The sequence below is a fragment of the Narcine bancroftii genome, chromosome 11 (genome assembly GCF_036971445.1).
Source record: "Narcine bancroftii isolate sNarBan1 chromosome 11, sNarBan1.hap1, whole genome shotgun sequence".
Lineage (NCBI taxonomy): Eukaryota > Metazoa > Chordata > Chondrichthyes > Torpediniformes > Narcinidae > Narcine > Narcine bancroftii.
The window spans coordinates 7,657,625-7,673,359 of NC_091479.1; the positions used below are offsets into that span (position 1 = coordinate 7,657,625).

Here is a 15,735-nt window from a genome sequence, read left to right on the forward strand (position 1 = left end):
ATGATGTATTTACATTGTTCACAGTACTTAATTACTGAACTATTAGTAAAAGTTTTAAAGATATTTTTCACTCCTTGTTTTTTTCTTTGCTTCCCTCTTCTGAATATTTTGTTGATGTTTTGCCTTTACTATTACCTTGCTTTTTTCCTGATTTTTCTCCTTCCAACTTTATATCTTTCACATTTGCCTGTGCTCTCCCTCCATTACCCGGGCCTCCCTTTCTCCCTTCCCTCTCCTCCTCCACCCCCACCCCCCCACATCCCCCAGATCACGCTCCCTATGCCCTCCCCCTGGCCTGCACTCTCCCTCCCTTCTCCACTCCCCCCAAAACACCCTTCTTGTACACCCACCCACCCCCCCATGGCCTGCGTGCTCCCACTGGCTTCCCCTTCACCAGACTGCTCCCTCCCTCCCTACCCCCCACGCCCTGCAGCTCACGCTCCCACTCACCCCCCTGCCTGCGCCCTCCCTCCCTTTCCCCCCCCACCTCACAACCTTGCTCACACTTCCACCCCACTTCTTCCCCAACCCCACCACCCCAGGCCTTCCCCCCCCCCCCCCCCCCCCTGTCCAGGTTAGGCTGACAGGTTGTGTCTCCATCCTGTGTTGCAGTCCACCGTGCAACTCGTCGCTATGGACTGAAGGAGGTTGGAGAGGATGAGGAGTGGATGCTCTACTGGACCGACACGTCCATTTCTCATGAACGAGTCATGGAAATGAAGTGTTTTCAGGTCAGAGCTTTTGCGCTGAAGGGGAAAAAATAAGAAAAATACTATGAATTGATTAATGAGGTGTATAACTGAATTCTTAAATCTGCACCTCCATCTTCTCCAGATTTCTGATTTATTGTCAGAGTACATGCATGACAACACATACAACCCTGAGATTCTTTTTCTGTGGGTGAGGCAGAATTATCATTTACTGACAGTGTAAAAGAAACTGGACACAATGTAAACAGATAGACATGTAAATAGAGAGGGGGACAAAATGTGCAAAAGTAAGAGGCCTTAAATTGGGATCAGAATTTATCCTGAACACATCATGAAATTCATTGTTATTGGACAACATTATTGCTTATAAAAGAACATTTAAATAAAGAAATATGTGCAAAAATAAGAGAAAGTGAGGTTATGTGTCTAGTTCAGTGTCCATTCAGGAATCTGATGTGCTACTCGTTCTGCTGGGTGTTCATTCTCAGGCTCCTGTACCATCTTCCTCATGGTAGCAGAGTGAAGAGGATATGGTCTGGGTGATGGGTCCCTGATTGAGTTTGTGGTTGAGGAGTCTGATGGTGGAGGGGGAGCAGCTGTTCCTGAACCTGGCGGTGCGAGTCGTGTGGCACTGAGACCTCTTTCCTGATGGCAGTAGCGAGAACAGAGCGTGTGGATCCTTGATGATTGCTGCTGCTCTTCGACGGCAGCGTTTGCTGTAGAAGTTCTTGATGGCGAGGGTTTGGCCTATTATGTCCTGGGCTGGGTCCACTACTTTTTGCAGGGCTTTAAGCTTGGGGTTATTGGAGTCCCCGTACTGGAATGTGGTACAGCCAGTCAGCACACGTTGCACCACACATCTGTAGAAATTTGCCCTGGGATGAGATTGCCCTGCTCTGAATTCCTTTTATTTGATCATTTTGCATTAATTGGTGGATGCATTCAATGACATTTTTTTTAATCTCTGCAGAAAATTAATCACTTTCCAGGAATGAGTGAGATTTGTAGGAAGGACCTTCTGGCCAGGAATTTGAACAGAATGCTAAAGCTCTTCCCAAAGGACTATAACCTCTTCCCCCGTACGTGGTGTTTACCTGCTGAGTGAGTGAATTTACAATGAAGTGTTGGGGCATTCCTAAAAAGATAAAGATGTGTGGTTATTTTCTCAAGATGCTCCAATGACTTTCTCAGATCAGAGCTTGGGAAGCATGTTCATCTCTTTAGGTTAGTGCTCTGTAAGGTCCCTGGTCAGTAACCAAGTAAACTTTGGTAATGGTACTGTAACACAAAAAAAACCTGGTATATGGGATCTACCAACCCCCAGAGGTGGATTTTCCAGTTGCTTGAAACTTACTCTCACAATGTCTAACTAATACATCTGCATTAAGAATAAACAGTTTAAAAGGCAAATACTACACTGTACTTACACTGAACAAACTTTACTTGCATGAATATATAAACCTTACAGCATTTTACTTGATTTTCAGTCACATTCTTTGAAAACATTTAACTGTCACTACATCTGCAGGTTCCTCCCCCTCCACGGAGCTGCCCAAAAGGTGAACAATAACATGATGGATAATTAACCCCCGCACCCACCCCCAGGTTTACAGATAAAGCCTCTGACTGGGGTGATTCTTACTAAGCAGGGATAAAGAGACGCTTTAAGTGTCGCCCCAACGGTGAGCGGCATCAATCAGCTCTTCATCCGGGGCGATGCCATTTTATTCAAACAGCTGCTATGAGCAAAGCCTGACTAAGGCTCTCTACTGGCTGAATATTTGCTCCCGTCTTCACCAAAGGTTTATGTGATACTTCAGAGCAGATCTTTAATTTTAAATGTACGTATTTTTTACCTTTTTTTTAAACTTATTTTCCTCTTTTTTGCCAGTTACTTGAGGGGTGCTGATAGCTTGAATTCTAGATCCCAGGGGATTTACTGAATTTGAGGAATCTTGGCCAGCTGTTTGGGAGCTATATTTGTTCACTATCAGTCAATCGTAATGCAACTCTTCTTTGGGATAAGGTGATATTATTGGGATATTGGGCAAATGTGGAGATTAGTGCCACGCTGTTACCGCGCCAGCAACCGTATTCGAATCCCGTGCTGTCTGTAAGGAGTTTGCATGTTCTCACCGTGTCTGAGTTTGCTCTGGCGCTCCAGTTTCCTCCCACTGTTCAAAATGCACTGGGGTCGTTGGTTAATTTGTGTGTAATTGGGCGGCACAAGTTTCAATGGACAGGATCAGCTTCAGTTGTTCTGCAAATAAGTTTAGGGGCTTTGTATGATTAGCTTCAAAGGGATTGGTACTTGTTTGAATCTCCTGATTTGAGACACATTAATTGCCTCTTTGATTGACTTTGGTTGTTTCTCTATTCTGCTCAGTTTTGGTGACTTTCAGGCTTACTGTAGGATGAAGAAACCCAAGACGTACATCTGTAAACCAGACTGTGGATCTCAGGGCCGGGGGATTTTCATCACCAGAAATCTAAAGGAGATTAAACAAGGGGACCGACTGATCTGCCAACAGTACATCTCCAAGGTATTAAATAGCAATTATAGCACAGAAACAGGGCAGAAAAAGAGAAAGCAACAATTTTCTTTTCCTTGATTGTCGGACTCCCAGCATTTTAATCGCTGTAAAACTCAAAGGTCTGCAGACACTGTGATTTGAGGTACAAAAAAACAATCCTGGAGAAACTTAGCAGGTCAGACAGTGGACTTTGTATACCTGGATGAAGGCATAATACATAACCTCGGTTCTGTATCTTTATTCTTGGGAATATAAAGTCCACTGTCTGACCTGAGTTTCTCCATGTGGTGTCGGTGCTGCACAATGGCTCCCAAAGCAGGTGTAAGGTGCTCCTTCCATCCGATAACCTACAGGTCACCCTTGGGCATGGTGTAGGACCTGTTTAGCCTTCCAATCAGGGTCACATGAAGCCATGGATTGCAGATGGAGGATGGTTTTTACAAGCAGATTCTACAAATTGGAATTTTGGTTGTGAAACTAAAAACACTGGGCAGATTAATCTGCTGATCAATGGGCAGGGTTACCCGTCCAGTCCGGACACTGCGACTGAAGAAGGCAACGGAAAACCACTGAGTATTTTTCCCTTGTTTAATCATGAACCCAGCATTGACTACGGTCTAAGGCTCAGTTCACCAAAGGAGAACATGGGAGGCAACAACTACAATTCAAAGGTGGATGGAGAGATGTGGTTGCCTATGTCGAACAGCAAGGCACCTGAATGAATGATGTTACTCAAAATTGATCTTGCAAAGTCTTGCTCTAAACTGGTGGAGTTGACACTAGTCGTGTTACAGTCTGATATAGTCGTACTCTCAGAACTCGTACTCCATGCCTGTGTCACTGGTAGGGCAGACCTATTGGAGATGGTGGGATGCCCCTTGCAGTTCTCAGCACTTCCCCTAGTTCTCATGAAGTCTCGCAGCATCAGTTTAATAGCCAAAGGAGTGAAACATGAAAGTCTACAGATGCTGTGATTGTAGTAAAAACACACAGATGCTGGAGTTCCTCCGACAGTCGAAGGAACCGGCTTATCACCTTTAAATCTTGCCATCGAACACAGCAGCACAGAAAACAGTCCTTCTCGTTTGTGCCAAACTCTTATTCTGCCAAGTCCCATTGACCTGCACTCAGTCCATAGATGAGGGCAGACAGGTGAGGAATTTAAATTCTTCCAATTATTTGGAATGACCAATTAACTGTTTTTTGTTTTTTTTTTAATTTTTTATTTTTCACACCATAAATCACATTAGCCATGATATACACTATTTCTTTTGACCAATTAACTGTTTTAATGACATCATATTGACTACTTCTTCCTGAAAGAAGGAAAGGTGCCAATTTAGCATTTGTGATTCAGAATTTATTGTCACGAACAAGTCATGAAATTCGTTGTTTTGCAGCAGTGTTGTATAAACCATCCTACAAACAATATATAATGCATGAAAAGTGAGGCAATATTTATGATTCATTGATCATTCAGGAATCTGATGGAAGCAGTCCTTGTGCCATTGAGTGCTCGTCTTTAGGTTCCTGTACCTTTCTCCTATAGAGGGCCTGGTCTGGGAGGTGGGGATCTTTGAGGATGGAGGCTGCTTTTTTTTTAAAAGACACTGCTTCTTGGAGATGTCCTTAATGGAGTGAAGTCTGGTGCCTGTGATGTCGCAGACCAAGTTAACAGCCCTCTACAGTTTTTTTCTGGTCTTGAAAGTTGGCACCTCCCTACCAGACAGTGATGTAACCAGCCAAAATGCTCTCCACAGTATACCTGTAGTTTTCGAGAAGCTTTGAAATCTCCTCCAAAACCTCACAAAGTATAGCCACTAGTGAGCCTTCTTTGTGATTGCATTATCAGGGAGGCTCCAGGACAGACCCTAGGAGATATTGACAGCCAGGAATTTGAGGTTCTCTACCCTCTCCACTACTGCAATATGAATAATTCTTAACTGTTGTTCGAAGTGATCCATTAGACTACTAGTGGTAATCTGAGGTGGGCATTTCATGCTGGTCCCAGTAAAATGAGTTAGTTCTCTGGTGAATGGTTTGTATTTGAAAACTTCAACTCTCCTGTCGCTGCTCGGTTACTGGAATATTGACAGCACACCAGTGAAAGGCTGTTTGCCTTGTCGGAGTTTGTTTCCAGTGTCCCACTGAACTTTTCCATAGTTAAGAGCCAAGTTATGGTGCAAAAATTCATTTGAACATCTGGCATTAATTGCAATGCCATTTATTGACTTTCTGCAGTACTGAGTGTAGTTGTGTGATTCTACCTCTTTGAAATGCTTTTTAATTTTGTCTCTGTCTTGGCACTTTTGGCTATTCATCTTTCTTCCTTTGGACAATATTGGAATAATTTTCCGTGGCTTTTCCCCTTGTCAGGTTCTCTAGTGCAATACAGTATCCAGGCCAGGTCACAACAAAAAAACTGGCTTTTAGTATCTCTGCGTCACGCTGTACGAGGAAGCCTCTTGTTCTTTGTCGTGCAGGTGACGCCATTAGAATCTGTTTAACAATGTCACCATTACTCCTCTCGCAGCCTTTCCTTATAGATGGCTTCAAATTTGACCTCCGTGTCTACGTCTTGGTCACATCCTGTGACCCTTTTCGGATTTATGTTTATCATGAAGGTCTGGCAAGGTTTGCAACGAGCAAGTACAATCAGCCCTCCAGCAGCAATTTGGTAACTTCTCTTTCTGTTTTAACTCAAAGCTTCATTGCTTTAATCTGCATTTTGTTCATGTCAAAGCCTTTATCTCCTCTGGATGCATTAATGTCCCAAATCACTGACGTGTTTTATTTGTTGATGACAGGGTGACATCTGTATGCATTTGACAAACTATGCCATCAACAAGCACAGCAAGAACTTTGTCAGGGATGGGGATGGTAGCAGCAAAAGGTACTCAAATGGTTAGGGAAATCTTAATAAGCATTGTTACAATTAGGATCGGCATAAAGCTATTGGTGAAATGAGCGGTTGAGGCAGCTGGACAAGTCGGTGAGGGAAGTGTGGCACCGGGTGCCACTGGATGGATGTCTGCTTTTGCTCGACACTTCAGTTCTCTTATAACTACTTCTGTTATAACCCCGATGATGTTGTCCCATCTACAAAGCCAAAAGCCAATTGTGTCAATGGAGCAAAATGTCCAGCTACTGTCTCAATGGGGCCAACACTCTCAGTGATAGAGCCTAGTCATTTTCAACTGGGAACATCTGACTGACCAGTTTTAAGGTCTTGAAAATAGTGCTCAATTGGAACTGATGTTGAGGTTTTCCTGCCTGCTGTTATCAGAGCAGAATAGATATTTAGGTACTTTCTGGACAGGGCAACTGAGTTGCAATTCTCGTCCCACATCTCAGCGATACCAAAGGTATATCCATTGGTTCTGGCCATTCACTTAAGTACAGCCTTTATCTTTCTTCGTATTAGTCCACTAATGCTATGTTGTGTGTTATGCAGAAAATTGTCTTCGCTTAACACTTGGTTGGCAGCCCATGGACATGATGTGACAAAGGTGTGGGCAGACATTGAGGACGTCATTGTTAAAACTCTAATTTCTGCCTATCCGATGTTGAAGCACAATTACAGGACTTGTTTCTCCAGTCATTTCGGTGGCAGTGCCTGCTTTGAGATTTTGGGATTCGATATACTAATGGATCATAATTTGAAGCCATGGCTCTTGGAGGTTGGTGAAACCACAAAGGTACTTAATTATGTGTGACCATTTTTCTGTTTTTGATGTTGGTAGCTCAGGAATCGGGGCAAAACTCTACATATTTTCAGTAGAAAAAAAGGCAAGTCTATAAGACAGGCAGAAACAGGCTGTTCAGCCCATTGAGACTGCCCCGCTATTTAATCATGAGCTGGTACATTTTCCCACTCGGCTACGCTGCCTGGCCTCCCCATAACACCTGATATCCTGGCAAATGAAGAATATCTATCCTAAATGCACCCACACTGTCCTAGTCTCCACAGCCAGCTGTGGCAACAAATTCCACAGATTCACCACCCTCTGGCTAAAGAAATCTCTGTCCTAAGCGGATACCCTTCAATCCTGATGTTGTATCCTCTTGTCCTAGACTCTACCACCATGGGGAACAATCTTTCAACATTCAAAATGTTTCAGTTTGGTTTCCTGTCATTCTTGTAAATTCCAATGAAAACGGGTCTAGAGCTGCCAAACGCTCCTCGTATGGTAACCGTTTAATTCCCGGAATCATCCTTGTGAACTTTCTTTGTACCTTCTCCTTTGTCAGCACATCCTTGATGAAATGACGAGCCTAAAACTATTCCCAATACTCCAAGTGAGGTCTCTCCAGGGCCTTACAAAGCTGCAACATCACATCTTACAGTAAATTCTATTTCTCTTGAAATGAAAGCCAGCATTGCATTTACCTTCACTGCTATCTCAACATACAAGTTTGCCTTCAGGCCCTTTGCATCTGGGCATTTGTAATTTTCTTCCCATTTAGAAAATAGTCTGCTTGTTTATTTTGTTCTACCAAAGTGTGACACACAGTAAATAACTCGAGACTGAGTCTGAGTCACCGATCTACAGGCTTTTATTCACAATGGACAAGGACCTCATCCTGAGCCATGACCTGTGTCAAGGTGTTGGAGGCTTTAAACAAGGTTAAAGAGGGAGGGGCCACAGATACAGTCACAGGATGGGGCTGAACCAGGTAATCAGGAACACCACAAAGTGCATGACCACACACTTGAAACAATCCACCTTCCCAAACCTCCACGTTGTACTTCACCTGAATTCTGACCGTGAAACACCTTTCAAGTGCTGCAGCTGCGTTGAGCGCCATTTAGAATGGGAGGGCTGTGCAAATAGGGCACGTCGGTGATACAACCACTGGACTGCCTGCGCCTGTCTGCTTTTCTACCTGCCTAGTGCAGGGGCAACCCACTATTAAGTGTTAAATTATGTACCAATATCCTGCACCTATTTTCCTTTCCAGGTAAACCATTCCCCTAGCTTTGCCACTGATTCCAGGCTGGACAGAGAGGTGAAGGACAATCTACTGTATGATACAATTTGTCTGATAAACCTTGGAGCGAATGACAAGCAAAAGGTGACTGAGGAGGAGAGGCGCAGGGCACAGGAGCGCCTGTGGCAGCGTCACGTAACCCGTGAATTAAGGTAGAGAAATCTGACTCCAATGATGCATTGTGTAAAAGTCTTGTACATTCTGATTCAGGTTTATTGTCAGAGAACATACATAACATATACAACCCTGAGATACTTTTTCCAGCAGACATGGCAAAATTACCACTTATTGGCTGTGCAAAAAAAAACACAACGTACACATTTAAACCAATAAACAAATGAAAGCAAACTGTGCAATACAGAGGAAAAAAAATCCATGAAGGGCAAGAATAAGAGTCCTTAAATGAGTCCCTGATTGAGTTTGTCGTTGGGTCTAATGGTAGAGGGGGAGCAGCTTCCTGAACCTGGTGGTGCGAGTCTTGTGGCACCAATAGCTCTTTCCTGATGGTAGCAGTGAGAACAGAGCATGTGCTGGTGTTTTGGAAAGTGTCAAGTCCAGTGGGTTCAGAGAGATGAGTCTGGACATGTGTTACAATCAAAGGTAACCTTATTAAACACATGGGAGACACGGGAAGAAGTCAAATGATACTTAATGACTACTACTAAACAACTATATAGACATTGGACTCAGGTTGGGCTCCAATACCAGTGACATCCTGTCTTCTAAATGCTCCTGCTTGTGTACTCACTTCGCAGACAGCGACTTTCACAAACACTCCCAATTCCCTGTACTAATGGAGGTGTGGCTCTCTGCAAGCAGTGATCTATTGCAGTACCGCAGCTCAACTTGAGTGCAGTGCACACCTTACCCACGACTCTGCCAGCAATGTCCACAGTTGCAACCTGGCTTTGAGCAATGTCCAGGACTTGGCCTCAGAGGCAGAGAGAAAGAAATGTAGTGTGCATCAGTATTTATACTGTTGGAGCTGGGTGTCTGGCCAACAATAACACTGAGTTATTTAAATGAGCCAATGGTAAGGTGTGCACTAATGGGTGGCTGGATCCAACCTTGTTTGGCAGGTGATATGACTTCAGAACAAGTTTCAGACAGAGGTCTTATATGACCATCCCCAATCCACATATAACAGCTCCTTGATGATTATTGCTGTTCTCCCAAGGCAGTGTTCTCAGTAGATGTTCTTGATGGGGAGGGTTTTTGCCTGTGATGTCCTGAGCTGTGTCCACTACCTTTTGCAGGGCTTTATGCTCAGGGGTATTGATGTCTCCATACCAGATTGTGATGCAGCCTTTCAGCATACTTTTCATATCTGTAGAAACTCTCAGATCCTTTCAAGATCATGGGGTAAAGGCAGAGGTTGAGAGACTCTTGGGCCCTTCCATAGTTCTGTGAAAGTGGCAACACATGTCAGTAAGGTGGTGAAGGCATGTGGTATGAATGCCTTTGTAGGTCCAAGTGTAAAAACGTAAACTATATATTGGAACTTTCCAAAATCACTGTTTCGACTTGGAGTGTTGTGTACAGCTCCGGTCACCACACAATAGGAAGGATTTGAATGTTGGAGAAAGTGCAGATCAGGTTCACCAGATCATTGCCTGGATTGCAGGACTTTGGGGAGAGATTAGAAAAGGTAGGCTTGATTTCCCTGGAGCAAAGCATAGTCAGGGTGGAGAGTCAAAATCCTTTGAAGTTTTGAGCAGATTTGTTGATGATCTAGGAGTAAGACAATTTACCTTCCATCCTCGAGGCATTAAAGCAAATTGTACTGTTATTTATGGGTTGCAAATGCCAATAACTAACTTTACATTGTTCAGCACCTTATCCTATAACTTGTCCACGTGGCAAATGGTAAACTGGTTTTTAAAAACACTACCATGAACTGTTGTGTTTATGAAAGCCTGCGTTGGGGAGGGGCGGGGAGAGCTCTGCAGGTAGAAGATCTGCATGGGGGCAGTAGAGATGTGTATTAAGGTCTCTATGGGCCAAAGGGCCTGTTCTGTGCTGTTAGACCCTGACTCTAAAGATTTTTCAAATCTCTTTCTACCTCCTGATTTCTTTTTCTCTCCATCTGTTACCTGCACAGACGGGAGCAATATGAACACTACCAATCAGCCTGGCTTGAGCAGGTGCAGAAATACGAGAAGGACCACCTGGGAGGTTTCCATTTGATTTACCCGCTGCCTGACTCCGAGAAATATGACGATTTTTTTAAACAAAGTGGATCACTTTTCCAGGAGACAGTCGCTTCCAGAGCAAGGGAAGAATGCGCCAGGTACGTGTGAGGTGCTTGCTGGGGTGCCGAGTGCACGGTGCGGGTGCCAGGGGCTGGGGCGGCAGGCACCGAGAATCTGTGAGCATTGTTCAGTATTAACAAATGTCACAGTAGCTGAAACTGTGGTGAGGTTTAGATCCCTATTTGGGGATGATGGAGTTTTAATTGTATTTTAGGCTGAAGTACAACCTAAAATGATGTTTAACACTTGCCATCATCCCTGAGCATTGGTTGTGCACCTTAATCATTAACATAATCTTCCACTCCATACCTTTGCTCACCACCCAACAGCAGCGCTGGTGCAGACCAGGGGGATGGGAGATCCGAAGGGTCCTACTGTCCAGTCCAACTTTTGATGACTCTGTACAGGCTTTAAACAGTCTGTTAAAGGAATTAACGATGTTTTATTTAAAATCCTGCGGCCATGGGGACCGTGCCCAAGATGGTGGCCTTGAGAAGTTGCAGGTTCAGGGGGAGCAGTGAGCTGGCGTGGGGCCCCAGTGCAGGGAGGGTGGTGGACCAGCAAGGCGCTCTGCAGCTGAAGGGGACATGGGCAGTGAGCTGTTGGCAACACGAGCTCGTAAGACTCTCAAGGCTGCGGCCTGCTGGAGATTCTCATGAGAACCAAGTATTGGAACTGGGATTTGAGAGGGTGAGAGCAAGAGGGGTTCCCAAAGGGCCCTGGGTGCTGAAGGCTTCCTGATTGTGTTGGTTGGGCTCAGGTTGCCGATGGTTTGGACTGAACTGCAGTCTTGTGCGTGTCCACTGGAAGTGAATCCATGGGTGTGGGTAACTCTAAGCACTCTCGTTTGCTTCTCGTTTTCCAAATGTAAGGGGATTGCTAATGGGTGACTTTTTATGCAGACGAGACAATTTCATGTAAATGCATTTTTGTTTTATAACATGGCAATAAATAGAATCCGATCTTGTGTATTTCCACGTTCACAACATCTTGCTGTAGTGTCCACAGAATTATACATTTTCATGTAAAATTGGGTACCAATGCTCTTTGGGTGGCACAGTTGGCGTAGCCACAGTGCCACCGATCGGTACCGGTGGTCAAATCCAGCGCTGTCTGTAAGGAAGTTGTACGTTCTCCCGTGTCTGTGGGTTTTCCCCAGGGTTCTCCAGTTTCCTCCCACCATTCAAAAGCATAGCAAGGGTGCAGGTCAATTGGATGTAGTTGGGTGGCACGGGCTCGTGGGCTGAAAGAGCCTGTGACCGTGCTGAACGCCTAAATATAAAATTTAGGAAATTTAAGTCAGCTCAATGAGACAATGCAAAAATATGCACATGCTGGATGTCTGAAATAAAAGAAGAAAATGCTCAGCAGGTCAGAACAGCGTCTGTTGCAAGGGAACTGGCGTTAATTGCTTAGTGTGACCTTAATGCTTCCATTGATTTCTCTCCTCTCCCTCTGGAGTTCAGTTCTGTTGAGATCAGTTCCTCTCTGGGATTTTGCCTGCATTGTTGCTCCTTCACTCACTGGTTCTTCAGCTGTGAAGTAGTAGGTCCTCTGAGCTTACTCCTTTACATGCACCATGTCTGTGGAGGCCTATTATCTGCTCCTGGAGTCATAGAACAGCACAGTACTGGCCCTTCAGCCCACAGTATTGTGCTTACCCACCATATATATGGGAGTAATAGTCGATACCATGTAAAAGCTGACCCCCACTATTTTTGGCCCCAAAATCTGTATTTTCCATATCACGTGTAAAAGTCGACACATCCCCCTCGGCAAAGTTTTTGGCCCCAGCTTCCCACCCACTGGAGTTCCCAATGCCCTGACCGTGGACTTGCCTTCCGGTCCGGGCTGGCCACCCATCTGAGCTCCCAACACCCCAAACACAGGCACCCCGCAGTCAAAAGTAGTATGCGTATAATAGTTGACCCTCCATAAATTTTATGCTAGAATTTGGTTACAAAATTTGATGATTACATGCATGTATATGGTATATTTTAAAACCTACTCAACAATCTAAACCTTACCTACCTCGCATTCATAACACTTTATGACTATTTTATGTCCCTATTGTACCAACCTCCACCCCTGACAATACTTTCCAGCCACCCACTACTCTGTGTATTTATATATATATATATATATATATTAAAAAAAACTTCCCCTAAACTTTCCTCCCCTCATCTTGAACAAATGTCCTCTTTTGTTTGGTACTCTTTTCCCTGGGGAAAAGGTGCTGGCTGTCCACACTATCCATGCCTCTCATAATCTTGTAAACCTCCATTAAGTCACCTCTCATGCATCTTTGCTCCAAAGAGAAAAACCCTCGCTCATGCTAACCTTGCCTCATAAGACATGCCAGAGGCAGGAATCTTTGTCTTACCCTTTCACTGCAACCCCCCTGCCCCCATCCTCCCACTTCTCATCGGGGAATGTAGACTTTGAGCTCTGCCCAGGCTGCCTGGGGTCGGAGATTTTGTATGAGATTGCCCGTGGGATTGTGAGAGATATGCAGAGGGAAATGGAGTGTGTTGGCTGAACACCAATTAATTAGTTATCTGGTTTTTTACGATCAGGCAGCAACTGGAAGAGATTCGCCAGAAGAATGAACCAAAGGAGTTGGCAAAGGGGAAGAAAGTGAAGGAACCCAAGGATGTCCACCTGCATGGGGAGTCGGGCGGTGAGGCTCCTGCAGTGGACAGCATCGCCAGGAAGCACAATCGTTGCTTATCTTTCAGGAAAGAGGTACCAATTTTTATTGTAACTTTTTTTTGTTTTGCTCTATTACACTCTTCAGAGAACCTAAACTGAGAATTTTAAGTGTAGACCATGTCGAGATCCAGATGAGTTCTGTGCACTAATCTGGAAGAGCATGCACATTTCTTCATGGAAGATCCTCTGTCAAATTTACCATCTACGTTATGTTAAAATTAACGGAGTAGGGTATCATCTGATAATGGTTGGAATGGGAATAGACAGGTTATGATAAAGGAGAAATAATTAGAGATGATACTCAGGCAATTTTTTCCCATTCCAATTCCTCTTTGACACTCAACATCTCATTTGTCAGGAAGGCGCAACAGTGACTGCACCTCCTGGGAAGACTAAGGCTGTCAAGCCTACTGCCCACCATTATGTCAACCTTCTATGGAAGCTCTATCGAGAGCGTCGTAACTGGCTGCATCACTGTGTTTCGGTTGCTGCAGAGAAATGGATCGGAGGTCAATCCACAGGACCATAAGAGTGGCAGAGAGGATCAATGGAGTCTTTTTCCCCATCCCCCCACCCCCCCCCCCCCCCCCCCGACTATCAACATGGGATTGTTGAATGAAGAGGATACACAGTCACCCTGCACACAGCATCTTTCGGCTGCTCCCATCGGAGAAGAGATCCAGGAGGATCAGAGCCAGCACCACCAGGCTGAGGAACAGCTTCTTCCCACGGGTAGTGAGAATGCTGGATGACCAAAGGAACTGCTCCCACTCACCACCTGAGACTCTCGTGCACAAAACAATATTTATTTGTTTAGATGAATACTTGCCCTGGAAATGTATTGTTTGCCTGTGTGTTATATCTGGTTGTATGTCTGCCTTTTTGCACCGAGGATTGGAGAACACCTTTTAGTTGGGTATTACTTGTACAATCAGATGACAATAAATCTGACCTGACTTTGCATCTTTGTAATGAGAGAACTTTGCAGTCTGCAGGTATAGTGGCCCTGACGGAGATTTGTGCTTTGCTGTGGGTGAGGTATGAGATGGCTGGAGATTTGCAATTATGGTTCCTGCTATTTAAGTGGAGCAGGAGCCAGTTAACAGAGACAGGACTTTTCACTTGGAAAGCTGGCAATTGATGAGGTCTAATCATCTTGGCTTTGTTCACAGAATTCTTTCTTGATAATTTGATTGAAGAGGAAACTAATTATATTGCTGAGGGAAGTGCAGTGGATATTACAGGAAAGATGTGGAAGGTGGATTTACTGGAATGTTGCCTGGATTGGAAAATGTCGTCTGAGCCAAGGTTAGCAGAGTTGGGGCTTTTCTCCTTGGAACAAAGGATGAGAGGTGGCTTAATGGCAGCCTACAAGATTCTGAGAGGCATAGATGTGGACTGCCAGTGGTTTTTTTCCCAGGGCAGGAATAGCAAATACCAGAAGACATTTGTGCAAAGTGAAGAGATGAAAGTTTTAAGGGAGACATCAGGGGTATTGCTTCTTGGCCTTTTGGCTAAGATCAAGTGTAGACGTCAGAGGTAAGATTTTTTTTTTTGTGTTTTTTTTAAGAGTTGTGGGTGCATGGCATACCTTGCCAGGGATAGTGGTGGAGGCTGAAACAATAGGGGCATTTAAGAGACTTTTAGATAGTCCCATGGATAAAAGAAAATAAAGTAAAATCCAAGTTATCCGGAATTCAAGCAACTGGCAAAAAAAATCGAGAGGAATAAATAGATTAAAAACTACGGGTTTAAAATTGGCATTTCTAGCAGTCAGTTCATGCAACATGCAATCTCAAGCAACCAGCAAATTCATTTATCTGGCATCTCTCAATCCTCATAAGTGCTGGATGCTGGGGGTTTTACTTTGGAGGATTAATGACTATGGAGGGTTTAGTTTATCTGGGAAGGTACTTGCAGGTCAGCACAACATTGTGGGCCAAAGGGCCTCTACTGTACTGGAATATTGTGTTATACATAGTCTACTTGGAGTTTTTGAAAACGTTCCAGATGATTGTTTGATTCAAAAGGTTAGTCCAAGGAAAACTGGACAATTGGACCCAAAATTTGCCTGGTGTCAAGAGGAAGAGGGTGTGGTGTTGGGACCCTTGATGTCTGTGGTATACTTCAGCCGTTCTTGACCAATTTTTGGCTATGGACTCTGCTCAAAGTTTATGGGCCCCCTTCCCTGTGAAGTAGTCAAGTTTAGTCGGTTTCTTCCGTACTTCCCTCCTGCTGACTACATTTATTTCAAAAATAAATTGATTTCAGTCCGTGGCCCGCCTTAACCATTTGGATTTCAACCATTCATACTCTGGACTGGATCTGTGGGTAAACTACGGTACAGACACCAGTATGAACCAGCTGATAGTTGGGTATAAACCAATCCCGGAAAACAGGGGCACAGCTTGGTCATCCCTGAAAATAGGGACACGAAATCCAAAGCATTGAGTGCGCTGTGGCCTCGGAGGGTGGGGTGTTAGGTCCCTGTTGAGAATGGCTGATATACATCAACAATTTGGATGTGAATGTCAA

The 15,735-nt window shown here is 44.4% G+C and overlaps 2 protein-coding genes across 18 annotated transcripts in view; one reads left to right on the forward strand and one right to left on the reverse strand.

The window, feature by feature from the left end:
- LOC138745434 (calcium and integrin-binding protein 1-like) overlaps positions 1-15,735 on the reverse strand; it is an 82,317-nt gene that overhangs the window by 31,180 nt on the left and 35,402 nt on the right. The window lies entirely within an intron of this gene.
- Positions 1-15,735, forward strand: part of LOC138745431 (tubulin polyglutamylase TTLL13-like) — a 47,713-nt gene that overhangs the window by 5,516 nt on the left and 26,462 nt on the right. For 11 of the 17 annotated variants that reach the window (XM_069902438.1, XM_069902442.1, XM_069902446.1 and 8 more), the window contains exons 4-12: positions 613-731; positions 1,681-1,811; positions 3,097-3,253; positions 5,778-5,921; positions 6,052-6,137; positions 6,699-6,924; positions 8,207-8,388; positions 10,338-10,526; positions 13,065-13,233. In XM_069902438.1, coding sequence (XP_069758539.1) covers positions 613-731; positions 1,681-1,811; positions 3,097-3,253; positions 5,778-5,921; positions 6,052-6,137; positions 6,699-6,924; positions 8,207-8,388; positions 10,338-10,526; positions 13,065-13,233 — 1,403 coding nt within the window. Of the gene's footprint in view, positions 1-612; positions 732-1,680; positions 1,812-3,096; positions 3,254-5,777; positions 5,922-6,051; positions 6,138-6,698; positions 6,925-8,206; positions 8,389-10,337; positions 10,527-13,064; positions 13,234-15,735 lie in introns of those variants that run through there. The other 6 variants (XM_069902443.1, XM_069902444.1, XM_069902447.1 and 3 more) reach the window with 6 other exon arrangements.